This window comes from Xenopus tropicalis, chromosome 8, assembly GCF_000004195.4.
Source record: "Xenopus tropicalis strain Nigerian chromosome 8, UCB_Xtro_10.0, whole genome shotgun sequence".
NCBI classification, from domain to species: domain Eukaryota; kingdom Metazoa; phylum Chordata; class Amphibia; order Anura; family Pipidae; genus Xenopus; species Xenopus tropicalis.
In genome coordinates, this window is record NC_030684.2 from 85,906,999 (window position 1) to 85,934,779 (window position 27,781).

At 39.7% G+C, this 27,781-nt stretch overlaps 2 protein-coding genes across 5 annotated transcripts in view; one reads left to right on the forward strand and one right to left on the reverse strand.

Moving 5' to 3' along the window:
• The window catches only part of spata7 (spermatogenesis associated 7), a 28,326-nt gene extending 21,353 nt beyond the window's left edge, over positions 1 to 6,973 (forward strand). For both annotated transcript variants that reach the window (XM_002933195.5, XM_018096862.2), the window contains 3 exons: positions 577 to 654; positions 1,468 to 1,525; positions 5,057 to 6,973. In XM_002933195.5, coding sequence (XP_002933241.3) covers positions 577 to 654; positions 1,468 to 1,525; positions 5,057 to 5,536 — 616 coding nt within the window. In that variant the 3' untranslated portion in view covers positions 5,537 to 6,973. The remainder of the gene's footprint in view (positions 1 to 576; positions 655 to 1,467; positions 1,526 to 5,056) is intronic.
• Positions 6,974 to 8,664: 1,691 nt separating this feature from the next.
• ptpn21 (protein tyrosine phosphatase non-receptor type 21) overlaps positions 8,665 to 27,781 on the reverse strand; it is a 42,020-nt gene continuing 22,903 nt past the window's right edge. For 2 of the 3 annotated variants that reach the window (XM_012967930.3, XM_012967931.3), the window contains 10 exons: positions 22,826 to 22,933; positions 20,548 to 20,602; positions 20,379 to 20,457; positions 17,501 to 18,969; positions 16,903 to 17,043; positions 16,345 to 16,566; positions 15,972 to 16,100; positions 15,328 to 15,562; positions 14,995 to 15,155; positions 8,665 to 14,502 (listed from right to left, as the gene is read on the reverse strand). In XM_012967930.3, the coding sequence (XP_012823384.2) occupies positions 14,374 to 14,502; positions 14,995 to 15,155; positions 15,328 to 15,562; positions 15,972 to 16,100; positions 16,345 to 16,566; positions 16,903 to 17,043; positions 17,501 to 18,969; positions 20,379 to 20,457; positions 20,548 to 20,602; positions 22,826 to 22,933 (2,728 nt within the window). In that variant the 3' untranslated portion in view covers positions 8,665 to 14,373. 3 annotated transcript variants of the gene reach the window in all.

A 27,781-nucleotide genomic window follows, 5' to 3' on the forward strand; every position in this document is an offset into this window, starting at 1 on the left:
TTGGATCGCAGCCCATGAAATAGTGTTCATGTCCCACTGTAGCAGCTCTCTGGGGATGGGGGGGGGGGGGGGTGCCAAACCTGGAAACGATTTTAATTTGATACAGATTAGTGGATATGAGCATAATTATAGCAAATTGTACTGGTCATAATTAGCAATGAACAAAATTTTTCGGCAGGTTTTGCTGTGACAAAACACTGATAGACTCCAATAGCCACAAAACAGCTGTGCGGTAGCTGTGAAAAAACACCCATTGACTTCAGTGCATTTCACAAATTTTTGCTGTTTCAAAATTTCACGTGTGGCGAAACTGTACAGATTCACTCAGCGCTACACATAATTATCAGTGCTAAAGGGGTCAGTATGAAAGCATGGACTAGTGTCTTAGGTGGGATCAGGGAGGTAAAAAATAGAACAGAGCTGACTACGCTGAGACAGATTATGAAGTTGACCCCTCCACCTTAACTTTTATGCACCTCCCAGCACTACCTGCTGTGATTTCACTAGACCATTTCCCTTATAATTAATTGTGATGTGTAAATAATGTAAAATTAACATTTATTTTGCTTGTTACAGAGAGGAAGAACTTCTGTACCTGAAATTTGTCACAGACATCACTAATGAAATCTTGAATCTGGGACTATTTTCCAACAGGTTAGACTGTGCAGGAATATCACTCATTTTTAGAATAAAGATTAATTCTAAGATTAATACTATATTACTTACAGTAATGAAATAATAGCCTAAAAATGAATATGGCTAGAAATGCCATATTTTATAAACTGAACTGACTGCACTAGCCAAAAGTTTCAGCATCTCTATAGTAGTAATGATATAGGTATTTACAGTTGACACAGGAGCTCCTCATCTTGGATTCTGTTAGAACTGTCTGGGACAGTGCACATGCTCCGTGTGCTCTGAGCAGCTGTTTGGAAATTAAGCTTAGGGGTCATCACAAATTATCAACCAGAAGGTTTGTCTGTCATATAAGCTGATGCTACAGGATTGATTATTAAATTCTGATGCTAATTGCACTGGTTTCAGAGCTGCCATATAATGTGAATCTGAATTAATTATTAATTAGCCTTATACTGTTACATTTATATTATAAAATGTAATATAATATGTATATGTATATTTATTGTGAGTGGGTCCCTAAGCTCAGTAAGTGACAGCAGCACAGAGCATGTGCAGGGAATCAGCAGAATAGAAGATGGGGAAATACTGGGGCCTCTTCAGGGGCATGAATCTTTCCTGCTAAAGGGCTGTGGTTGCCTTGAGTTAGTACAGAAGCCCAAAACATAATGTACAACATTTCTAGCCTATTTCTTTAATTAAGCTTTAGTTTTCCTTTAAAGCACTGCCATGGGTTACTCATTATCTCTGTGGCAAGAGAAGTAAAATAAAAACGGTTTTGATTTCTTATACCCAAATCATTCTCTTTCTCTTTTCTTTATAATCCCCCAGGGTCCTAGAACGTGTATTTAAACGCCATCTTGAAGAAAATAGACATTGTTTGGATGAGGTAAAAGCTTTTTAAACTTGAAATGTTAACCTGAAGGGAAAATACAAACTTATGTTTATACCCAGTGATTCCCACCAGTGGCTTGTGAGCAACATGTTACTCACCTCCCCTTTAATGTTCCTCCCAGTGGCCTCAAAGATGATACTTATTTTATGAACTTCTGGCATGAAGGCAAGTTTTGGAAGCGCAGAAACCGTTTTACTCACAGTCTACCTGGGGCTACCAAATAGCCAATCACAGTCCTTATTTTGCATTCCCAAAGAACTTATTTCATGCTTGTGTGGCTCAGCAATACTTTTTACATCTAAGTTTGGCTCATGAGTTAAAAAGGTTGGGAATCCCTGTTTACACCTGTGTATGAGACCCTGTTGTTTGAGAGGACACGATGAATGAGTTTCCCAGACCCAGGAATTAAAAATTAATTAAAATTCCTATCTATCTACACAAGTACAATCATATTGCACTATCCTATTTAATACATTCATAGCAGTAATGAATATTTTGCGGTCATCGCATGCCATGAGCCTTTTCTGCCCATTTAAGGCATCCTGTTGCACTCTCTACACCCCACTTCTTATCAAAGCTATCTGTATGGACATAATGCCTAAGATTCCGATATAACTGAAGAACATTACTCTACAGGCATTACATACTATGCTTTCTTGGTGATTTTTAATCCTCTCACCAGTTCCTCCCAAATTCTGTTTTGAAGAAAATAAACCAAAGCACCATTTCTGTAAATGCAAAAGTGCATTACACACACACACACACACATATATGTATTTATACACATAGGGGCTGATTTACTAAGACACGATTTCGAATCCGAATTGGAAAAATTCCGATTGGAAACGAACATTTTGCGACTTTTTCGGTAATTTTGCGATTTTTTCGGCGTCTTTACGATTTTTGCGTAAAAACGCGAGATTTTCATAGCCATTACGAAAGTTGCGCAAAGTCGCGATTTTTTCGTAGCGTTAAAACTTGCGCCTTTTAAGTGTTAACGCTATGAAAAAATCGCGACTTTGCGCAACTTTCGTAATGGCTACGAAAAACTCGCGTTTTTACGCAAAAATCGTAAAGACGCCGAAAAAATCGCAAAAGATACGAAAAAATCGCAAAATTACCAATCATTACGAAAAAAACGCAATCGGACGCATTCGGCCCGTTCGTGGGTTAGTAAATGTGCCCCATATAGTGCAGATGTGTATAGAAACAAACCCTTTCTAGCAGAGACTACAAATATATTCTGTTTTTAAAAGGTTAACTCCACTCCTGAGGAAGTGTGATGTGCAGACAAAGGGAAAATATGAAATAAATTCACACCCAGAATATCATGTTTGTTTAAAGGTGTCTATGAAAATATAAGAAACTTTGTAATTCCTGCACTCAAGCCTAGTGGTAGAATTCTTATGGGAAACTTTAGAAAGAAATTTAGGATGTGCAGAGACATTGCACAAGGGGCACTCGCTATATACAGCTGTGAAGTACAGGCCAGACACTTGGTAGGATGTTGGGAGAATATGGGTTACTGGAAAGTAGCCTGAAACACTTAAAGCAATACTGTTATGGGCAAACATGTTCTTTTTCTAAAATTCATCAGTTAATAAGAGCTTCACCGGCAGAATCCTGCATTGAAATTGTTTTCTAAAAGCACAAACAGATATTTTTTAATATTTTAATTTTGAAATTTCACATGGGGCTAGCCATATTCTTCATTTCCCAGGGTGCCACAGCCATGTGCTCTGATAAACTTCAGTCACACTTTACTGATGCATTTAAAAATGAATCAGTAATACTGTCATGTTTTCCCATGACAGTATTCCTTTAACTACTGGGTTGTAAGTCACGCAGAAGTCTGGTGTTGAATTTTAAGTCATCTCTTTGTCACTTAATCATGTGCTTCATGTTTTTTTTAAAAAGAGAACTAACCCCCCCCCCCCCCCAGGCAAAAGCCCCCATAGACTTTCCCCCCCCACTCCCTCTTTGCAGAGCCTATTAGATAGAAAAGTGTCCCTGTCTGGGAAGCTGACCTGTAAATACAGAGTAGCACAGTGGAGTTCATTGGTGCCATCTTTTGGATCTTTGGATTCTCTTCTTTCACTTCACAGATGGACAGAGCTTTTTGGTGCCAGAAAGCTCGGTGTCAGCTATCTTGCCAAACAAAACCCAAGAACCTAGAACAGTGCTGTCCAACTTCTGTGGTACCGAGGGCCAGAATTAAGGGTATAAATTAATATGACATAGTAAACTTCTTTCACATATGAATGATGGGTGATATCCCTGCAGTGAGCACCAACTATTTGGGTTTTTTTATGTCAAAACTGGCTTCCATTATCGCCCCTCCACCGTGTAGGCCAGAAAAATTATAGCCCTCGGTACCACAGATGGTTGGACAGCACTGTTATAGGTTTTTTGGATTTTGGTATTAAAGAATTCATTCTGTAAATGTAATACTCCCTCTGTCTTAACAATTCAATCTAAATATTTTAGACCAGTGCTGTCCAACTGGCGGCCCGCGACCCCCCTCTGTGTGGCCCCCCACCTGTCTGGCTGCTTTGATGGCTTACCTTTGAGTAAGCATTAAATAGTATCAGTACTGAGATTAACTGGCCCCCTGCATGGTTCTCACCTCAGATTCAGGCTGTAATCCCTCTGTATTGTTTAAAAATGTAATCCCCTGTGTTTTTCACACCTTTTAATACATGCATTGTTCACCCCCTGCAGTGTTCACACCTCAGGCTCAGACTGTAATCACTCCCATTGTTCACTTCTTCACACCTCAGACATAGGTACTGTAGGCAGAGTATGGCACATACAGCCAGCATAGGGCAGGTAAAGTATGGCACACACAGGCAGCATAGGTCAGGGAGGGTATGGCACACACAGGAAGGGTAGGGCAGGCAGAGTATGGCACACACACAGGCAGGGTAGGGCAGGCAGAGTATGGCACACAGAGGCAGCATAGGGAAGGCAGAGTGTAGGACAGGCAGAGTGCTGCCTGTGTGTGCCATACTCTGCTTGCCCTATGCTGCTTGTGGGAGGTGAACCTGGCAGGGGTTTTTTGTGGGAGTTTGTTAGCAGTTGGATGGTCCCTAAGGTGTGTAATTATGTACTGGGGGTTGCTCTGCTATCCACAGGGGAGGAGGAGGCATATGGAATTATATATGTATATCTTAATATGACAATTCTTTCACATATGAATGATGGTTGATATCCCCACAGTAAGGACCAAGCATTTGGGATTTTGCTGTGCTACCACCATTGTGATAAAATAGGTGTGGTTTGAAGTGGGTGTGGTTTCAAAAAGGGGAGTGGTCAAAACTGGCTTCCATTAGCGGACCTCCACCATGTATGCTAGAGAAATTCCGGCCCTCGGCACCGTAGAAGTTGGACAGCACTGTTTTAGACCATTGAATTAAAGTAAAATCTGACTGTATGGCCAGCTTTATAGTTATTGTATTTATTTGGCCTTTTATTTTAGATGAATTTGCTTTCAGACTTATTGTCATTTTGTTTCCTGGATTACAGGGGAAAATGTGCTACCTCCTGGACAACCTGAGGAAAGATTTGGGCTGCAGTGAGACAAACCACTCCAGTGAGTTTAGGACGTTAGTAGATGAACCCTCAAGAACAGTAAATCGCTCTAGGGACATTGATCACTTTCTACAAGATATGGCATGCAATGAAGGCTCCCAAGAACACAGTGATGTTTCTTTGTATGAAAGAGATGCTGAAACCTTCAGGAGGGAATGTAAAGCAGATACTCCATTACATTATGATGGGCTTCTCACATCAGATAACACTACTGACCTTGGCAGTTTTCCTGCAGTCGATTCTGAGAGTGAACAGCATGCTTCACTGCTTGAAACCCTCAGTACATCAGCTGATCTGAACAAAGGTGACAGTGACCCTGAAGAAGGGGATCAATCACTGGCAATTGATGACCTGCAACAAAGATTTTCTGAAATGTTTAACATAAAGGAAGGAGAGAGTTCAATACCTGATTAGGCAGCTAATACCCTGGCTTCTGGGCTGGGGACACTGGAGCAAAATGACTGTAGATCATTTGTGAACCTTTATTCATGAAGGTTATTGAAGTCTTAGATCTAATATACGGGTATTGTACTACAGCTTCATATAAAGTGGCATTTCAGCAAAAACAAAAGTTTACAGTTTCAATTTCAGTTGTGTTATTATGATAGTTTTAATATGTATCCCTTTATTTATCTTTCTAGTCCTGCAAATATCACTGCCAGAATCTCCTAGAATGGCACACAGTAATTTGCAGCAATATTGAATGGGCTTGGAAAAATGCTTTCAGTGACTTTCTAACCAAAAAGTAACCTGCATAACTGTAGATGTTTTATTATATCTTCATTTTGTGTTTATTGAATCCTCTTTAGCTTGAAACAGACTTTCCTGGACAAAATGGTGCTGGTCATCCTGCCAACGTGTGCCACACTCCTCATATACAACAAAGTTTAAGTAGATGGAGGGCTACCCACAACAACTCCTCTTTTACCTTAATCTTTACACATGTTTCAGGCCTCCTGGAGCCTCTCAAGCAGCCTCTTAAGCAGCACTTCACCCTGGAGATCCAAAACACTGTATGCAACTTAAAGTAAAATATTTGTGAGAACAAATGTATGCTGCCCTCCATCTGCTTAAATTGTGCTGTAAAAGCTGCATTTAAGTTTGACAGAGCACAGCACTTGAATATTGCAGGTGGACCCCACATCATTTCTGGACTGCCCACTTTACATTTACCTATATATCCTTTAAAACCCTTGCTGTGCATCATGCGTTACTCAGGTGTTGGAAACTGAGTGAGATTTGGCATAGGGTCCTACCGCACTTAGTGAACTCAGGAGACTGCTACACCCACGGGGCCCCAACTTCACTGTGATCATTACCCTCCAATAGGTCTTTGGGTGATGGCTCTTGGGAAACAGTTCAGACATTTAGCTGTTAAAAGTTTTACGACTGTAATGAGGTAAATAAATGTGTTTACTATTCCTGGAGAAAAAAAACAAACATTTAGGGACAGATTTACTAAAACTTTAATTTATCTTATTTATTTTTTTTAACCACAAACTCATTTCCATGGATAAGACTTTTTCGACTTGTCACATGATACATTTTTTTGAATTGTCACACAAAACCAGCGTCAAAAACTCAATCCAAAACACTCAAAGTTTGAAACAAAGAAAAATTTCTAGGGAAGGGACATCTGCCATTGACTTGACTACATGACCTTGACAGGTTTTAAATGGAGAGTTTTCAGATTCGGAATTGTCACAGAAAAACACACATCTTAAATCTTGAAAAAAGTTAGAAACCCCAAACCCCTCCCTAGAGTATTTAAATGGCTTTTTGTTCTTGAAAACAGATTGTCAATTTTTGCCCTATTATGTTTACAAATTAAAGGTTAGACAACAAATTAGACCAAGTATTCTGTACTTTTATTAATAATTTTTTTTTTTTTTTAAATAAGTCTTTCCGTGTTTGAAACTCAACAATGGGGGGAAGAATAAAATGTTTAATATCAGGAAATGATGTAATATAACATTTGCAAACTTCTTAACTCTGGTTTTTAGATTTATTACACTGCCTTAACTAAAAGTGTGTTAACAAAAAGTAAGTTTCCACTAGTTTATGTCCATGTTTGTATAGATAATGTATCCTTTTATTCCAGTCGTTATATCTGGTTGTGTATTAACATGTTAAGATATCAATGACACTGTCAGTGGCCAGGGAGAACCTCCTATACACTGGCAGATTTAAGCGGCCAGTTTGAGTCCTTCAGACAGATTCAGCTGCTTATCTGCCTCTGTATAGGGACCCCCAACCGATATCTGGCCAAAAATTGGACAGGTTTGATTTTCCCATATGATTGGGGACCTCATTGGCTCATTGAAGTGGTTATTGGTCTGACAGCTCCTATACCGTGGTTGCAATTTGATCAATAGGCCCGATTTTGCCAACTTGTTTGGCGAGGTCGCCCAGCGTGTATGGCCACGTTTACCTCCTTCACTGTATATTTTAAAAATAAATATTTAACATGCCAATATTTTTTTTTTTAATTGAAATTACTCCAAAGTGATTTTTCATATAGGCTAAGTGAACAATAGGGTCCGTTTGTGGCTTTATAAAATAATATCCTGTAAATGAAGTGTGGTACCTCAGTGTAACACATTGCTGCTAGTGGTGAGAGTACACAGTTATTGCAGAGCTTGTACTTGTACAAACAAGTAGTTGCCAGCTTACGTTAAATAATATCTTTTATAATAGAGGTATGGGACCGGTTAGCCAGAATGCTCGTGACCTGGTGTTTTCGGGATAAGGGATCTTTCTGTAATTTGGATCTCCATGACTTAAGTCTGCTATAAATCATTAAAATGTTAAATAAACCCAATAGGATTGTTTTGCCTCCAATAATTAATTGTATCTTAGTTGGGATCAAGTACAAGGCTCTGTTTTATTATTACAGAGAAAAAGGAAAAATTAGAATTATTTGCTTATAATGGAGTCTATGGGAGGTGGCCTTTCCGTTATTCAGAACTTTCTGGATAACTGGTTTTGGATAAGGGATACCATACCTGTACTATGTAAAGGCAATTTGCTTTAAAGGTTCACCATGTGTTTTTCTTAATTTTTACTAGATTTGTTTAAGCCTATACTATAGCCCTGTTGTAGTTTATAAATTCCCTTAAAAGAAGCAATTAAGCAAATACAGCTAGTGAGGCTGGCTATAAAGGTAGCAAGAGTCATGGAGGAAAAGCTCCAATCACCACCTGCACTGCACTACCAGATGTTTGTCCTGTGTCACCCACAAACCAGCAAACAACATGTGCGAATCAGTAATATACAGTGTAGTGAATACAATAATATATACTACAGGTATGGGATCAGTAATCTGGAAACACCTTATAATAAAAGCTCTGGAATACAGGAAGGCCATCTCCTGGACAGGCCATTTTAATCAATGTCATTTGCTGAAATGAAACAGTACTTCATCCCAACTAAGCCTACTAAAATTACATTACATACAAGTTATGGAGAGCCAACAGGTCCCATACCTGTACTGACAAGTTCTTTAATGAAATACTTTCATGAAATTGAAACACCAATGCAAGTAAACACTTCAAATATTTATTTTCATGGCAAAAATATACTATGTTCATTTTGCATAAAATATTACATATATTACATGTATTTGGTAAAACAAGCACTTTTTTCTATCTCACACAATTTTTACACTGTTACAGTGTCTTAGCTGCAGGGATTGTCCATTATTATACACATAGCTCATACATACAGACTGTTAGTAAGTGTTCCAGAATATATGTTTGGAGACGTAGTCTCAAAATGGCATCTGACTTCTGTCGAGTTCTCCAGCACCACAGGGCCTACTTCTTTTATTTCCTACCAAATACAAGGAGCTGAGCAGCACAGTGCTGTGTTGCAGGAAAAAACCCTTTTATGGAGTGAAAAATCATCTTATGGATGATTCCATATCATGGGTGAAGTCTTACTAGACTTGGGGGGGGAGGTGACCTGCATACCTTTTTTTTATCCAAAAATCACATCATCTTATATTTTTCTATGCCTCTTATCAGTAGTGCACCCTTTGCCAACTTCTAATTTCTAAGGTATACCGGTAGCTGTGTATTTCTTTAGGGCTCCTCAACCTGTATTAAAATGGTTATTAAATTACAGTAATACACAACAGACACAAAGGTTCTTGTTAGTTTACATAGTTCTATGTAATGAGACATATTGATAAAGTAAGACAATCTTACTGCTGGATGAACCAGGCAAAGTTTAGGAACTGATCAGTGTCTTTAGCCAGCCCAAACAGATGGAGGCTCTTTAACTGAGGAGAGTCTAAAATGCTCCTTATTTCCTTCAGTTTGCCCACTCTTTGCACTACAGGCAAATGAGCTGTTTAACACCAATCCCCCCATTGTGGCAGTATCCATGTGGTCTGCCCAGATATTCCCTCGGGATGCTCTCTTCAGCACCAGGCACTTTCATGTAGGCACTGTAAGGTCAAAAGTAGCACATTCTTAATGGCTGAAAGTGACATTGCTGTGGCACCATGCCCTAGAAAGAAAAGACGGCAATGCATACAAGCCCCTACCATGTATCTGTCTGTTGAAAGGCTCTGAAACCTGGGAAGCTTCAGCAAATATATACTGTATATAAAGGCCACATCAATGGAATTTGAACATTTTCTTCAATACCATAAAATCCCAAGCAAAGGTGTTACCCACACTGCTAATACACATACTTCCGTACTGACTCCACTACTACTCCGTACTACACTCCCATCCTTCTACATACATCACTCGTATTCCAACTACAACGTCCAACAGTCACCTCATACTGCTGCACTGCAGTAACAAAGATCTCAAAACACATTTCTACATTTTTCCTTCAAAATATCTGTAGTCCCTTTACTTACTTTTACAGATTGTCATCATTGTGAAATGTACATTATTATAGACACATTCTATAATCCTTTAAATCACACATAGGAAATAGCCAAAATAAAGGAAACATATAACTGAAGTCATGTTATAAACATTGGAACTTGGTTATAATAGCAATGCAATATTGCTCAGGATTGTCCTTGATGGCATGCGTAATGAAAGACACATATTTGCCCAGATGCAGTAACCAATAGCAGCCAAGATAAAGTTTGCTTTTAAACAGGTGACTAGACTTGCAGCAAACTTGCTAAACCTGCCCTGCATGATTTATCATCCTAAGCAGGATGGAAAAATGGTTTGACCCTTTAGGAAATCACACCTGTGCAGATACTTCAGACCCATTATCTCATGCATTAAAGTAATTTTGCCGGCTAGCCCTTCTTATATACCATAGAACTATACAATACATCATATTAAACCCCTTACTTGCTTCTATAAACCATGCAAACAAGACAGTTCACTCTGATTATCAGTAGCCATGGGGCTACTTCCTTACAGAAGTCAAATGCAGAGCTGTCAAACTATACTGCTGTGGTGCTGGGGGATAATGCAGTGTGCGCAGCACACCACAGATATTTTGCGGGCCTGGCTTATGTGCAGTGACATTAGGGAATGATCATTGTGCATGCAAAGTGATTGTTCAAACAATGGGGAACCTGAGGGATCTACATAAACAACGGGAGACCGGGGAATAGATTAGTTGAAAATTTGGGAGACTCAAAAAGTGAGGGAATACGGATAGTTTTGCAAATGGAAAATGTTTACCTAAGAGTTAAAGAAGGGCTCTGCCTTGTCTTTCATTGGAGAAATAATTATATAGCAGGAGTTACCAGTACATAAACTAATAAAAACCATCAATGTATATGAATATTCCCACAAAATATGCTACGTAAGCATTTATACATGGTTCTTTTAAAGGGAAAATCCACCCAAATAACAAATACAACAAACTTTGCATAATGAAAGAAAAAGTCATTCTACGCAACTTCCCAATATGCATTCATTTGTGGTTTTAATGTTATGTTTGAGAACTGCTGCTATCTGTATTTATCTGTTCCCTTCTGTGCTACTGGTTCTGACTGTTGAAGCAATGTGGCAGAATTCCGCCATCTTCCAGCAAAGACTCCAATCCTATTCTTTACAGGTCTGGTAATCAGGGGTTATAAGGCAGCTTTCAATTGTTGCACAGTAAAGCTGAAATACACTAAGATCCACTCATTTGGCGAGGTCGCCAAGTGAGGGGATCTTCTCCAGATATGCCCACCTACGGGGTGGGCGATATCAGGCCAGTTGGACTGTTTGGCCCTAGCGGTCAAAATAAAAAAGGTGCCGTTGGTTCGGGGACTGCATCGAGCCAATGCAGTCCCTGAGCCAACAGAAAAATCAAACATGCCCAATGGAGATCTGCCCGATTTTAGGCCAGATGTCAGTCGGAGAGGCCTGTCATTGGTACCCACCTTAAGAGTGCTTTTTGGCTCATTTCACCTCTCTTCAACTTTAATCTGATTCTGTTGACTGGTTGGTCCTCATTACCCTACCTACCCTGAACCAGGATTGCAGAGAACAGAAAGGGACATTAATTAAAATTTTCAATACTGTATTTTTTCTGTTGCATATTATAATGTTGCTTAAAACTGTATTTTCTTACATTACAAAAAGAACAAATTCTGGGACCCACTTCCCAGTGGGATCACTGAATCTGGAGGTATACTGGGAAGAGGTACATTGGTCAAATTTACATGGACACTGTATCCTGTATAACTGCATGTGCATAGGCAATGCTAAAGCTGTTTAGACTAGGAAATACCCATAAATGTATCACACCATCATGTCAAACAAAGGTATACGTAACATTACCTTTTTGAAATACATTTTTAACGCCTCTTTTAAGAAAAAGTAAACTACAGCTTTAAAGTACATTTACAAATCATGTGCACTGTCGGTATGGAAGAGACAACTCACAGCGTAACTCAAATACATTTCTATAAATGCATTTCTCCCTTGCTACAATTAGAAGATGTAGAAAACTACAGAAGCTGTATTTCCCCAGGTTCTCACAATTACATGGCTTATTGCTGTTCCCAGCCCCTCACTGAGTTCTGCGTCTCATACAAGAATCCCATCTTTTTCATTATATGTAAATCACTTTCCCTGGGTCTCCTATAAATTTCAGCCTTCCATTACCAATTTCCTTCTCAGGAAAAGGTTAATATAATTACATGTTGCAGAGGAAATGCAATCAAAGGTGGGGTTGCGTTTGCAAATGACCAGCTTTTCCACAATATTGAATAAAGCAGGATGCCACTATCTGCCAGAGGCAGACTGAAATAATACAACTTACATGAAACAGAAAAGCTCTAGAGTTAATTCTCTAACAGAGAGCAAAAGTTCTGACTTTAATTCATACTGTACGTTAACAAACCGTGTTATAAAGAAGGGGGGACACATGAAGTTGTCTAGGCCCCTTTTGAAGGAATGGAAATTCATTTCCGCATTAAAGAAAAATGTCAGTAAATATTACCCTATGGCATGAACCTGGCACCTGTGGTTCTACATCTATTGCTATTACTAAACTATAACAATGGCTGATTATTTTTGGACAAAGGAAGTCTCATTCACTGTGGGGAATCCACCTTAAGGCACCTTATGTAAATTTTCCCAAGGTTGGAACACCCTCTTCTAAAATGCACCTGCTACAGGCTGCCATACTGCAATCATACCAGTATTTCCTAGGGATCCCTTGAGACCAACATATGGGAATTATAGTAAAATCAGAAAATTATACTTGCTAGACATCCATGAGCTTGAGAGCAAGGGATGCTTGGAAATGGATCTGTAACATGACAGAAAAAAAAGTTTAAAAAAGTCAAATTTACTGTGGTCCTTACATACCGACTCCTTAGTGGAGATAAATGGACACCATATACTATGATGTAATTAATAATTCAGGTAATTCAGGAAGTATGTTATATCTTAACTTTACTGCTCGACAGCAGGTATAAGTTCAGCTTAACCACAAGCTAAGCTGCCAGATCACTTGCCCAATGCAGAAAGCAATAGTACCAAATATGAATAAATCACCATCCAAATTTAATAAACTGCTGTGCTAATTATTATTACAGCAATTTCAAGATGGACTGTAACTGGCAGTCTTGCTTTTTTCAGGATTATATGAGTAGCAGTTGGATGGTTACTTGCAGCATGCGTGCTGCCTTTTACTAACTGGATTCACTCCAACCAGGGACAGGGAGGCTATCATCAACACAAATGTTTGCCATAGCCCGGAGTTGCCCATGTTGTCTCATTAAATACACATTAATCAAGACAGTACTGATTCTAAGTTGTACTGTTTGATTACTGTGCTCACTGTACTTATTGGAAGAATTCTATAATTCCTGCTGTAATTGGCCAAGGAACAGGGGCCAGTACTTTTAGTGAAAATGACGGCTATATGTATTTAAAAAATAAAAAAGGGAGGGAAAGGACATAGTCATTTTCTAATTCAGGCCTTTAAATCCAATTCATTATTTTCAGTATAAAAGCTAATCTTGCATATGTGGTTCCATTTTCAAGTCACCAATCCCTGTCTGCAAATGAATGGTTTATAAACCAGATTCAGTCTGTAGACTGAATTGTTACTTCCCTTTAAAATGTATATGTGCATGTGCTTGAGTCTCAAACATCAACCCAGAATTTGTGGTCACATTCAACCCTTGCCTCGTTCTGTACAGCACATTAATATAAAATGTATTTCTAAAACAGCACTGGGTTAAAATATAAGCAGCATCATAAATAAGACAGCATGGGAATAAAAAGTGCTTCAAAACTTCATTAGCATCATAGATGATTTCAACCAGTAAAATCAGAGCTTTGCATAATAACACTGATAAAATGAGCTTTTGTCCTGCTAACCCAGTAGTTTCAGCAATGGGGTTAAACTGAAGTATCCAAGCTGATAGATCTCAGTGGCCAGTCTGACTCCAAACAAACGCCAGGAGAATATTTCGATCTTCCCTTTTTACATTTCAGAATCTCATTAGAGGACTCAAATTGGAAAAACACTGGGTCACCACTACTTAGATACACCAAACTGCCAGAACCCAGTGTTGAACTGCTGATTTCAGAGTTCAATCTCAAATATGTGGATTTGTTTGACATCCAAGCCTTCCAAAGAATGCAGGTTGAGCACCATATACTTGGTCTTGGCCACAGTAATACATGGCTTATTTTGCATATGGATGGCACTGTATGTGGCTTTTGCCCACTTGGATGGGCATCCCATTTTACAAAGAAATGAGCTTTCATGAGCTCTTCTTGCTGCTTTCATCAGTGGCAAGACTCCAGTTGAGGTCAGATCAGCCGGGAACTCTTCAGAAACTGAATCAGGACTTTATATACAAAAGTGTACTGAGAAAGAGTCTGCACCATTAGCATCCTCTGGTGCCGCAGCATGTCCAGGACTAGGGGGATGTCCAGCATCTAAAAGAGAGTAAACGCCATAAACTTTACATTATTTATGTTGCAGAGATGAGGCCAGAGATGTATTGCAGAGAAATATTTCAGGGTGTCTTTTGCTGACTACATAAAAGGGACCAGAGACTGAGAATATGCCGTCTACTAATTATGGGAAACTGGGTTTTTTTTGGCCTATGATGAAAAATATTGTTTTTTGTTCAAAGGGATATGAGAATATTAACTGAAAAAGCAGCTACTTTGGAAGTCCAACAGAGACACCTGAAAGTAGCCATGTTAATAAGGCAATGTCAAGACAAAGCCTAGAGCACTTGGGAATGCTTGCACCCTCCATAATCTCTGTAAAGAAAGGTGTAGCCAGTACTACCTAAGTAAATTATGCTATAATGGACACTTAACTGATTGCTAGCAAAGCTGCTACAAAATGTAGGATAATGTGTTCTTTCCACTTATTAACATACTCTGGTTCCTCAGCCAAGCATAGTTACCAAGGCTCACCTCATTATGTTCCAAACATGCAATCATAACTTCAGACAAAACGATCACCCCTGTCCGACCAACTCCGGCACTGCAATGCACAAGCACTGGGGGGTTTGGGCTATTGGGATCGATTGTGCTGTTTGTGTGACGGCGAACAGACTGGATCTCTTCCAAATAGGCTGCAAAAAATAAACAGAAATTTCAGACTTTAGAATGTTTTTGTTTGAAGCATGCTGAATCCCAGACTCATTTATGTACTGGAACACATGGAATGGAATATATTACTTTTCTCTCTCTCTTCCATACTTTTCAGTAATACATTTGCTATGAGACAAAAATGGCTGAACTTACAGAGGAATCCTTTCACATCTTCTGGATGTCCATGTTCTGGCCAATCTGTATACTGAAGGTGCCACACTGTCCTCTCCTGGCCAGACAGAAGGTGTTTAATCTTTAAGCCCGTGGTGGCATAACAACCAGAGTCAGTTCGGAACCGGGTGGTGATCTTAAACCTCCCATAATTGACAGTGTTGTGCCTTGAGCCAAGTCTAGGCCAATAGCGATAACTTTTTTCACGACCACCTTCCTTTAAAACATACAAAAAAGCTAAGTTTTACTACTGGCATTAGCACAGCAATTTATCTTTGGTACAGAACTGTGAAATTCAGGTTTCCCTAGAGAGGGAAAACTGTAAAGTCTGCTAATAACACTTTAAGCTGGAAGGCATGCTGATAACTCGAAGGTGCTTTATTTTTCATTTTGCAGGTACATATGCAAATAGTTTGGTTCACAAGAATCCTATAAAACTCAGACAGAATCAATATACAAGCAACAATGTAGAATATGTGAAGCTAGTAAAATATGAAGGAAGCACTAAAAGGATGACAATTAGCTATTTCCGATAACAGTGCTTTTTCCTTTCTGAAATATGTATAGTTACAGCTGAGCCACTATACTAGACATCTCATGTTTCTAAAATCAGTACCCTAACTTACTTCTTCCAGCGTTACCATGGCGATTATGGCAATTCCCTGTTCCCAGACCATCTGCCAAAAATCCTGGCATGTGCTCTGAATTGGGCCTTGTGTGGCAATGTAATCCCACTCAACTCCACCAACTGTCACCTGCAGAAACAGGGAAGCATTTGATACACAGCCAGACAAAGGAAATGAGTATACCCATATATCATCATTTATTACAACTTTTTAAAGATTCAGTTGTTTAGATTAATGACTGGCAACTTCCTGTGGTTTAATAGCACCTGCAGTGCATCAAGTTGCCTCTTGCGGTTTTAAATTTAAAATAATTTATTATAAAGTATTTTGCCTTGAGAGTTATACCCTGTCAAGAACGTTATGCTTATCTCACCTTAATGTGGGAGGCATTGATATAACCAGTGTTGTTTTCTTTGGTTGGAACCAGTTCTACTCTAGTATCATCATAGGGCAGCACATCCTGATATCGATTTCGTTCCGAGTTCTCAGGAAGACGTGCAATGGAGCACTCACTGTCTGGCAGTCTCTTCTTGCTGATCTGTTCATATTCTGTGAACACCATGCCCTGCTCCAGTCTCTGTTCCAGCAGTTTACACTACAAATATTAAGAGGTGATTAGTATAGGGTATAGTATAAGGGTTCAGTTAGGGTTACAGCATCTAATTGCTAATTGGATGGTTATATTTTTCACACACATTTTAGTTAACAGCAAAACCAAAAAATTAAAATTTCAAATGTAATGCATAACAAGCTATAAAACAGAGTGTTGTAACCAACAAAACCCAGCAGTTACTAAAAAAGCAGAGCAGCTTTCTAGAAAACACATGCGCCATTTATTGCCATTTACATCTACCTGTGAGGGATGCTGGAAGGGGAACAGTTTGCATATAAAACATTTGTCAAAATGTGTTACAGAATTATTGATAACTACCCTGTCATCATTAGAAGCCCTGGAGGGTTCCTCTTTTTCTTCATCTGGTAAAGGCATACGGGACAAAGATAAACCATTCCATGCAGCCATTTTCAGAGGACCAATTTTTTTGGCTTCCATTCGGGTGCCCTTTTTAATTCCCTAGAGAGATAATAATGTTAAAACTAAAAACTTTTATTATAACAGGCAATGTAAGACAGTAGCTGGCCAAAATGCTGGTAAATTGCAAAGGTACTGGGATAATACAATAGATGAATACATGGTCAAGCACCAGCATTCCAGTCTCATATTATTCTTAGGATAGGGTGAGGATAATTCAGTCCTTTGTCATCTCAAATAGATTAGGGGCAATTAGTGAAGAGACGGACATCCTCTACTCTTCTACTGTCCTGTGAAAGTCAAATACTAGAAAGCAACTGACTTGACTGAATCATCAGAAAGGATGAAAAGGGGCACACTATAAATGAACATGGACAACGCGTCTATCAGGAAGGCTACAAAATTACCACAATGAAGCTGTCCTGGAAAAGTGAAACAGGTACAGGCACATAAAATATATTGGGAATAAGTTAAAATATAGGAAATTCAGTCTACTTACTCCAGAAGGTGGCAGTCCTTCCACAATATCCTTCTTTCCTGAGAGGACTTCAGACACTGGCCTCTTTTTTACTGGATCCTTCTTAGGTCTATACCTTATGCCGACTGCAGTGAGGTCTGACTCAGATGCTGAAGGCGGTATGTTGCCCTCTCCCCTCCTATTAGGTTGAAAATCACCAGAAAATTGCACTGGGCTTACAACTTTAGGCCTCATTTCCTTCTCCACCTCCTCTTGTTTTTTGTGCTCATATATGTGCAGATGATTGGCAGAAGCAGAGCTGTAGGTGTAATTTGGTTCCAGCTCATCAGAGTATGTTTCCATTACAGTACGCAGCTGTGCCCTATCATAGAACAAGGGCGCTTGAGTAATGCTGGTTCGGTTATCTTCTTCGGTCTCTTCATCATCATCCTCACTGCTATGAATTAGCATGGTGGCATCAGAAAGTGATTTCTTGTGACCATACCCTCCTCGTTCAGAGTCTTCACCCTGCTCCTCTTTCGTTCTTTCCATGATGACAGTCTGAGATTCACTTGAAAGTATTCTCTGTGGTGTCCCGCTGGCAGCAGATGTGGATATGGTCCTCTCTTTCACCCTCAGGCCATCAAAGCTATGAGTTAACCCTGCAATTTCAATGCTGTTCCTTTTCTGAAGGCGAGCATGACGGGCAGCTGTCAAGGGCTCGCTTACTTCTTGAAGAGAATGAGCTACTGGTAGGCTGTCTTCCTGAAACATTTGTACGGAATGGTGAACTCGCCTTGTGATGAGATCAGGATTGCTGCTGCTGATGTGGTGTCGAGTAAGATCTGGGGTGCTATTTGCTGGCCGTGGATAAGGATATGGAGGAGGAGGACGATACACCTGAGTCTTCATGATGTTTGAAGCTGTGTAATCCTGTACTTGAAGTTGAACATTGGTTAGCTCAGGTACACTTACTGCTCCTACAACTGGACGCCTCTCAGCTTGATATGGATAGGGGGACTGGCTGTGAAAACTATAATTCAGGTTAAAAGGATAGTGATTGGACTGGGGGTGAGCGAACTGAGCATGCTCCCGGATTTCAGGTTGGCTGTAAACCAATGCATCAGGCCTGCTGTAAGCATAGGAATTGCCAATGTTCAGGTTTCGCATTGAGTGGCTTTGCCTCTCTGAATGCACCATGCCCCTGCTCAGTTGCCTCATTACAGTCTCATAATCTGGTGTTGGCCTATAAGAGGGTGGGATGAGTGCACTGTGGCGGTGCGATGGGATGTACTCTGGTCTCATGATGTCACTTCCTGTGATGCTAGGATTAGATGACATAGGTGACGGTTGCATGTAGTGCTGCTGGGTGTTCAGAGAGTTGGTGCTGTGTGCACTATAGACACTCCCGTTGCGAATTCTACCATTGTAATCATGTGGTGTTCGATCAAGGCTAGTCTGGGAGTGGTAATAATACCCATTCTGACTACTCACAAACATTGGGATATTGTCTGCAAAAATTAAATGATAAATGCCATCAACAAGCTGAGCGACTGCACACTATATATTATTTATCTGCATTGGCAAGTTAGCAACACAGACAAAACTATAAATAACATACCATAAATAACTATAAATTGATGAATGATTTCCTATTTAGATGAATGACATTCATATAGCAAGAGATGTGAGTGACCGTGCAGCTTTAAAACCTAAAAATAACTTTACATTTAGCTAACTACTAAACTGCCAAGTCCTGCATTTTCTGCCGAGGCTGCAAAATTTGTAAACTTTGCAGCTCATACAATCTCAGAACTCAGGCATAGGATCAATAAGCAACCTAAAACTTTGTAATTATGGCCAATTTAGACCTCAGATGGATTTCAGAGGTCCATTTGATGTGGCCCTTTTTAAGTATTAACCCATGATAATTTTTCAGTATTTTTCTTCTGGTGGTTTGCTGAAAAATGTTTGCGCCTGTACAAACCTGCCACAAACACAATACTAATTCTGTGATGGGGCAGAAGTCAGGCAAAAAATAATTTTGGGTTAATTTTAGTCTCCTCACAGAAAAGATACTGCAAGGAAGTGGACAGGAATGACTCTAATAAGACCCACACTAGCAGTTGTAAGGAAAATATAGAAGGCCTCATTTTTATGAGGCAATGCAACTTAAACAAGAAGGAAAGGTAAAAACCAAGTAAGCTTTATCAGAAAGGTCTATGTAAATACAGCCATAAGCACTCACAGAAACACTGCACTCTGTTCTGTGTGAGTTCTGTGTCTGTTTTCCTCTGCCAGAGACATGCAGCTCTCTCCTCTCTTGCTCCCCCCTCCCTCAAGAATGCTAAGAACTCACTCCCCCCCCTTAGGAATGTGGATCTGAGCCAATCAGCAGGAAGCTGACTCAGTCTTACAAACTGAGTATGTACACCGGTCTGGGTCTTGGTGCAGGAGCGAGGCATTATGGGAATTTTATTTACACAGCTCAGCGTTTTTTCTTCCTGTTTGGCTTCTGATCATCTGAACAGGTGAAATATGGGAAGACTTAAGGGCACTATTGAGAGAACTGAAGGTATGCCTGCAGCTTGAGATTAACTCTTTATCAGCCTTTCCTTCTCCTTTAAAGACTGCTTAGATTGTTGATGTGTTGCTTCAGTGGCATTTATTATTTTAGTGGATTTTTTAAATTAAAATAAAGAACAGTTCAGACACCTGTCCATGAGCATGCCCTTTTGATGAACTTTTCTAGGATAAGTGGCAAAACCATATTAGATGTTCGCACATCATTAAGCAAAAGCAATCCTAACTATTAAACCTTAGTATTAAGGTCTTGCATTAAAAGCTTTACAAACATATCCAGTTATTCAATGTTTATCTATCACCTCATAAAAATCCATACACATGAAGTATCACTCACCTTGGGAAGAAGTATACGGCTCGTAATGTCCATTATAGTGCATCTGGTGTGGAGGCATCATGTAAGGCTGGTGCTTTGGCTACAAAAAGATACAAGGCCATTGTTTAGAAGGCATGGACAGTACAGTAGGATCTGTGTTACTCACTAATAAAAGGCTTGATTTTCTTACCAGTGATACTCTGGTTGAAGATCTTCGACGAACAGGATTAACAGTCTGTGATTGTCTGGGGACAAAATACATTATATTCATTGCTTGTCCATTACATTATTAAGATGCATATGACCGCAAACAAAAGGTATTAAACAACTTTAGCAGTTTTATTGGAATCAATAACAAAAGCTTATATGAAAAGAAAAATATAACCAAGATGTGTGTTGCCTTAATACGCATAAGAATTTTGAAAAATTCATAAATGTGTACTGAAATGTTTTTTGCTCATGCAGAACTCTGAAACCCTTGCAGTGTGTTTCCTTTTCCACAATTTCACAAATTCAGTTCCCGTAACAGCTTGTAAATTAGGTATAGCTTTCCTTCAAATGAAAACATGCACAAACACAAGCATAGACAGGTTCCTGAAGTCTAAAAAAGGGTACCCAATAAGGTTTAATTATAAATTTAATCCTGTAGAGAATGTGCAGCTACTTTCTTTCCCTGTTTTTTTTGTTTTGTGAAAATTAAGTTCTTGTTTGTTATGACCTCAGCCACATGTATTTCTCATACAATACTATCTTGTCTCTGTGGAATCCAGGAGTCCTCAGTCTGCTTTGCAGGACACAAACCAGCTCTGAGCAATCATGCAAGAACAGGAGATTGTATACAAGTCAGTTTGCACAGCAATTAGCCTTCCCAAGCCCTGAACTCAAAAGTTTAGAGAGCAATCAGCTGGCTCAATTTCTCACTCTACCGTCTGACTGCTTTTGGTAATCTCCACCAGATAAGGCTACAGCAGATGATGACAATGTGGCCAATATGTGATTTATGTTTTTCTATAGAATAAAGCTAAATTTTATGGAATTAGAAAACCTAGCCTAAAAAGCTAGAATTTTGCTGCAGTACAGATTTCTCTGACAAAACCTAAACCCCTGAGACTTAATCTACATAACAGGCACTGTTTAGGGCTCTGGCACACGGGGAGATTAGTCGCCATTGACAAATTTCCCTGTTCGCAGGCGACTAATCTCCCCGAACTACCATCCCACCGGCGAAAATATAAGTCGCCAGTGGGATGGCACACGCTGCACAGGTGATTTCGGCAAATCGCCTGCGCAGCGTGTGCAATCTCCCCGTGTGCCAGAGCCCTTATAAGGTAAGGACAGGCCAAAGAAACTGTGTTTTGATTCAAAGAGAGCTGCCAAAATGTTGAAAAAATATTTACATCATTTACACTGTCTGCCACATTTCTACAAAGTGCAAAATGTCTAACTGGGAGACAGTCATTTTTCATAAATATGAATATTTTATACCTTAGAAAACAAGGTCATGACACCATTTCCTGAGTTCGCCTTGCAAATAATTCAATTTACAAAGCTATATTTGTGTACTATTTTATGTTCTCCATAGATATAATTCATATAAAAATATTTATATATACACAAAATTATAGAATGAACATAACTCATGCAGGAAAACAGTTCATACCATGCCAAATTGTAGCAGAATACATCACTAACCATTTCTGATTTTTTAATTTACTTTCACACAGAAGCAACTTTCCTAGCAACAAACATGGAAACAACAGGGTTTTGACAGTTGACTGTAGTCATTAAAGGAACAGTAACACCAAAAAATGAAAGTGTATAAAAGTAATAACAATATAATGTACTGTTGCCCTACATTGCTACAACTGGTGTGTTTGCCTCAGAAAGACTACTATAGTTTATATAAGTTAGCTGCTGTGTAGCCACGGGGGCAGCCATTCAAAGGAGAAAAGGCACAGGTTGCTTAGCAGATAACAGATAAACCCCCATTATATGGGGCTTATCTACAAGTTATCTGCTATGTAACCTGTGCCTTTTCTCCTTTTTTCCATCTTGAATGGCTGCCCCCGTGGCTACACAGCAGCTTATTTATATAGTAGCTTTTCTGTAGCAAAAACACCAGTTTTTTGCAGAGCAACAGCACATTATATTTAAATTACTTTAAAACACTTTAATTTTTTGATGTTACTGTTCCTTTAATAAAACTGGGCAGTACAGAAGCAGCAGTTCAAGCTCTTGGAAACAGATGGCTGCAAAAGGAGGCAAGTAAATCCTGTTGAATAGGACTGATAACTCCTATTGAATACTGAGCTGCAGTACAGATGATGAAGCAAAAAAATAAACTTGGAGCAGCTGAGTAATACATCAGTCATAAGAGAAGTAGAAATAAGCTGTAGGAACATGCTTTCCTTCAGAATAAAACAGCCTCTTGTAACAGTGTGAACAGTACAAAAATTGCTCAAGCTCACCCTTTGGGAATAGAAGGACGAGACAGAATTGGAAAGCGCTGAAGGGAAAGGAGAAAGGGAGATTTCTGGAAACCTTCCATAGGAGGAGGAGGAGACTCTGGTGAGTCCCTAGGACAAAGACATGCAGAGGTCAAAAGGAAAACACAAAAACTGACAATAAAAATCAAAGATCTGTACTTAAATTTAAACCCAATCACTTAGTGACCTTTACTAGTCAATATTTGTCAATATTCTATCCATGTCCATCAAAAAACAGGGACTTAACCTCTCATTTATATTCTGACAGACGACTCATCTCTGTATGCTACACACAACAGAACATGCTAGGTATATCAAAGCTCAGACTTGTTTTCCCATTTCAATTTCCCATATGACCAGCAGATTAAATATTTTTGCATTTGATGAAAACTGTTGACATTTGATTTGATGACATTTCAACAAGTTATGCTTTTTTTTAATATAACGATTTAGATTATCAAAGTGTTTTCCCCATTATCTAGGCCTGTTGGCCTATTTACCATAAAAAGTCTTGCCAGTTTTAAGCAGGCAAAACACTATTCTATGCTATGGGCCTAAAGCTTGCAAGTTTGATTGCAAGTTCTGGTGAAAACTGTAAAAAGTTTCACATGCTATGGAAAAATGTACCACAATGCAAGTATATGGGAGTGTGGGAAAAAATTGTACAATTGCACCCGTAGTCAACCATCTACTGGGACTGATTCCTTACAGGACTTACAGTAGCCCCCCCTCCAGGTGGCCCTGTAAATAGCACCTGCTACAGACAAATAGTAGGCAAATATTCAATGTAGGTAAAACAAATAACAAGAAATGGAATCTGCATGACTATTGAAAATACCATTGTCCCAGATTAAAGGTGGCCATACACGTACCACTAACGACCTTTCCTGCGACCATTGGTTTGTTCGTTCCCCCCACTGATGTTCAAGGCTGAATCGTCAGATATGGAGGTAGAAACAATAGGGATTCTACCTCCACCTGACTATTCAGCCCTAAACAAAGATTTTGCTCGGGAGCCTTCCATGGCACCCAATCAAAATTTTTGACCTGTCTGATCGAGGAGACGGCTGATATCTGAAACTTTCGTGATAACGGTTGTCTCGTTGATCCACCATACACGCACTGAAGAGCGATACTATCTGTGTGTGTGTATGGCCAGCTTTAAAGTAGACTTTAAAACAACCTTGATCAAAATAAAGGAATGCATTTGCTTAAAATATCGTATGCTTTAGGCTAATGCCACTCCATGCGTATGGCGTATGTACGCTCCTACCTGTGCCTGCACTCGAATGAATGGAATACGCTCGGGTGCAGGCAGATGTAACTGAAATCCGCATAAAAACGTGAGCGAATGCAAAGTCTCATGTTTTTATGTGGATTTCGGCTACATGTGCCTGCACCCGAGCGTATTCCATTCATTCATTCAGGCACAGGTAGGAGTGTATAACAAATATTTTCAGCAAGCATTTTTTGCCACATGCATAGTGTGGCATTATTGTTTAAACTAATTATGGCATGAAAGTAATCTAATCAATGTCACATTTTAAAAATGCAAGAGTGCAACTGTAAACATCTTTTCAATACCCTGATAGCACTATATTCAGCACCAGCACAGTATCAAACATACTACAATGCAAAACACTTGAGAATGGCAATGGTTAAAAATCCCTGAAACTTTAAGTGTAAAAACACATTAGCACCTTTGTGTGGGGCAAGACAGGTGGTAACTCTCTGCAGCTGTGACTCATTTAGCATGTAAATTGGCTAAACAGGTGGATTAGACAGTGAAACCATTGAACAAAATAAATTCAGAGGAAGAAAAAAGTGTGAAAGGAAAAAAGGCAAATGGGAGCAGTTGGCCAGAAGGAATGTGCATACTGGGAGACAAAAGCTACTTGTATTCCATAAGATACAGTGAGTTGCATCTACACACTGTACAAGGGGCAACCAAGCCATACAATAAAGATTAACAGTTGTCTGTGCAAGACTAAGGGCTCTGGCACACGGGGAGATTAGTCGCCCGCGACAAAACTCGTTGTTCGCGGGCGACTAATCTCCCCAGATTGCCATCACACCGGCGGAAATGTAAATCGCCGGTGGGATGGCAAACGCGGCGGCGCGATTTCAGTATGCCATCCCACCGGCGATTTACATTTTCACCGGTGGGATGGCATTTCAGGGATATTAGTCACCCGAGACACAGGAGATTTGTCGCGGGCGACTAATCTCCCCGTGTGCCAAAACCCTTAGTCTTGCACAGACAACTGTTAATCTTTATTGTATCTAGAGGTCAGATGACTTCTTGTGGAATAGGTGTTTTTTTTTGTGCTTGTAAACAATGAATGCTGTTAAAATTGGACATACACAATTTTATCTGTGTTCAGTGTACTCAGAATTCCTTTGGTACAGACCCATAACGTAGACAAGGGTTAGGCAATTTCTGTATTACCATGTATGTGGTGGAACGTACAAAAAGCCACCGAATAGGAGCACTGTTTGAAATGTTCATTTCGTTACAGGGAAAGAAAAAGGTTTAATCACTGGAAGAAGCCACGTTGTTAGGCACCCCCTTAGTTATTATTTACCTGTCCCCTGTGCCTTTCTTCAAAAAAAATGCACCAGCCTGGGAAACTGCTTGCGGATCACCTTGTCTCAATCATTTCTTATCCAAGCCATCCTCTTGTGGCATTCTGTAGAGCGCATGCACAGTACAGACTTCTCAGAAAAAATATATACTGCACATGCGCCCACACTAAAGGTGGCCATACACGCACCGATATTATCGTACGAAACCTCGTTTCGTACGATAATCGGTGCGTGTATGGCATGTCGGCGAGTCGACCGATATCGCAGGAAGCTGCCGATATCGGACGACTCGCCGATCGGACAAGTTTGAAAATGTTGATCGGGCGCCATAGAAGGCGCCTGACCAAAATTCTCCCTTCAGAGCTGAATCGGCAGAAGGAGGTAGAAATCCTATTGTTTCTACCTCCTTACCTGCCGATTCAGCCCTGAATGGTGTGTGGCGGATCTTACGATGTTTCGTGCAACCGATGGTCGTACGAAACATCGTCAGATCGCCACGTGTATGGCCACCTTAAGGAGTAAGGGGAAAAGATTGTACAGATCAGACTGGTGTGATTTTTTTGAAGAAACTAAGCACCAACCTGGTGAAATAGGTATGCGCAACTGGAATCACTGGGGGCATTACACTTTTCCTTGTCCTTTAACGATAATGTAAAATGTACACATTAGGGTTTGTTCATAAAGAAATATGACTCTGTTGTATTGCTTTATTAAACCATACATAATGCCTGATAGCAAAAAGCAATATTGTTTGGCATAATGTATTAACCATGGAAAACTGCCTGACACAATAGTTGTGGCACTTAAATAGGAAATTCACACATCCATGCTTTAACAATCTCCTGTGTTCATCATAACCACAGTGCAAAAGACTAGTCTCATATTAGTTGCCCAACGTGCCAATGCATTACAGAAATGTACTGTGGGAAGGCAACATGACTAGGAGCACTGTGGAACACTGTAGCAGATATCAACCGTAGAAAAAAATTATATTTTCTTGTTTTCCAGCAATATTTTAATGGAAAACACATTAGGACACTTTTCAATGCAACTATTTCCTGACAAGCACTGGCACAAGTATGTGCAGGCTACTGCCACACACTCAATGCAGGGGCTTTGGCGCCATGCCTTTTTTGGGATAATTAAAACTGCTGTACTAAAAAAGCCTAAAAGAATTACATATGCCTAACCCAAAAACTAGTGGAGCATGTGGCACCAATCTGACTCTGTGATCAGTAGCACTAGCAGGAAAAGCATCAGCCTGTCAGTGTGCACATCCCCAGAAACTGTAAAGTGTGCCTTATTGGGTTAAAATCTGCCCACTTGTGCACAGGCAGATGCCACGGGGCAGTAAGGAGCATATTGGTGTTTTTTAAACCAGTTTTGAAAAGGCTACATGTGCCATTAGGCCAAATCCTCCTGTAGGTGTAAATTGCAGCTAAAAGCCTGCTGAACACTGCAGAGCTGCATGTTCATGTTTCCTTCTGAACTTCTGCTCAAAAGGAAACATGAAGGTCAAGTCAAATTAATCATTTTTTATTTTTGGCATTACTAATCCAAGTTTTATTGATGACTGACAATAAAAAGACAGCTCTGCAGCTGCCAGTAGCATCTCCCCACCACCATATTTACAAGAGGCATGGCTGGAGGTGGGGAATTTTGGAAAAGGAATGCAAATTGAAATGATACAGGGGTCTGAGTAGCTCTACATTCTAAGGAGTAGACATATAACTACCCTCGCTCAGGGTGCTTTTTGTGTCACACCAGATTCTAACAACCACACATAAAAGTCTCCTTAGATGCAAAGAATTGTCCAAAGTACATCATAAAGTCTTTTATATATTTATGGGTTATAATACCCACCAAAATGTATTCAGTGTCCTAAAGAGGTTAATTACATAACTCAGCAGTGCATTACACTACTCACAGTATCACAAAGTACATTATAGATTTCAGCCTGGCAAATCTTCAGCAATGACCTATGTCTAGTAGAATGGCAGCTCAGGATTCTTGAAAAGATGTTGCGGTATAGATATAGTTAAATATCTATGTGCTGGGGCACCTTACATTTTATATCTCTATGCACCACAGAGTCTGACAGATTGCACTAGTTGTTGTATTTGTTTCCCCTCTCTCTAGACTTTGGAGCTGACCATTTGCATCTAAGAGTATTTGTTATTCAGCAGAAGAACTGTGTATAGGATGATCAGCAAGAAAGAAAATAAGGAAGGCATCCCCCCAAAAAATTCTCTTTTTCATACATGTTTTTTCCTCAAAAGATGAGCAAGTACTGCTGCAGGAATGCAGTCTGGTGACAACTTGAACCCTGGTTGCAGCCGTGAAGTTGCCTTG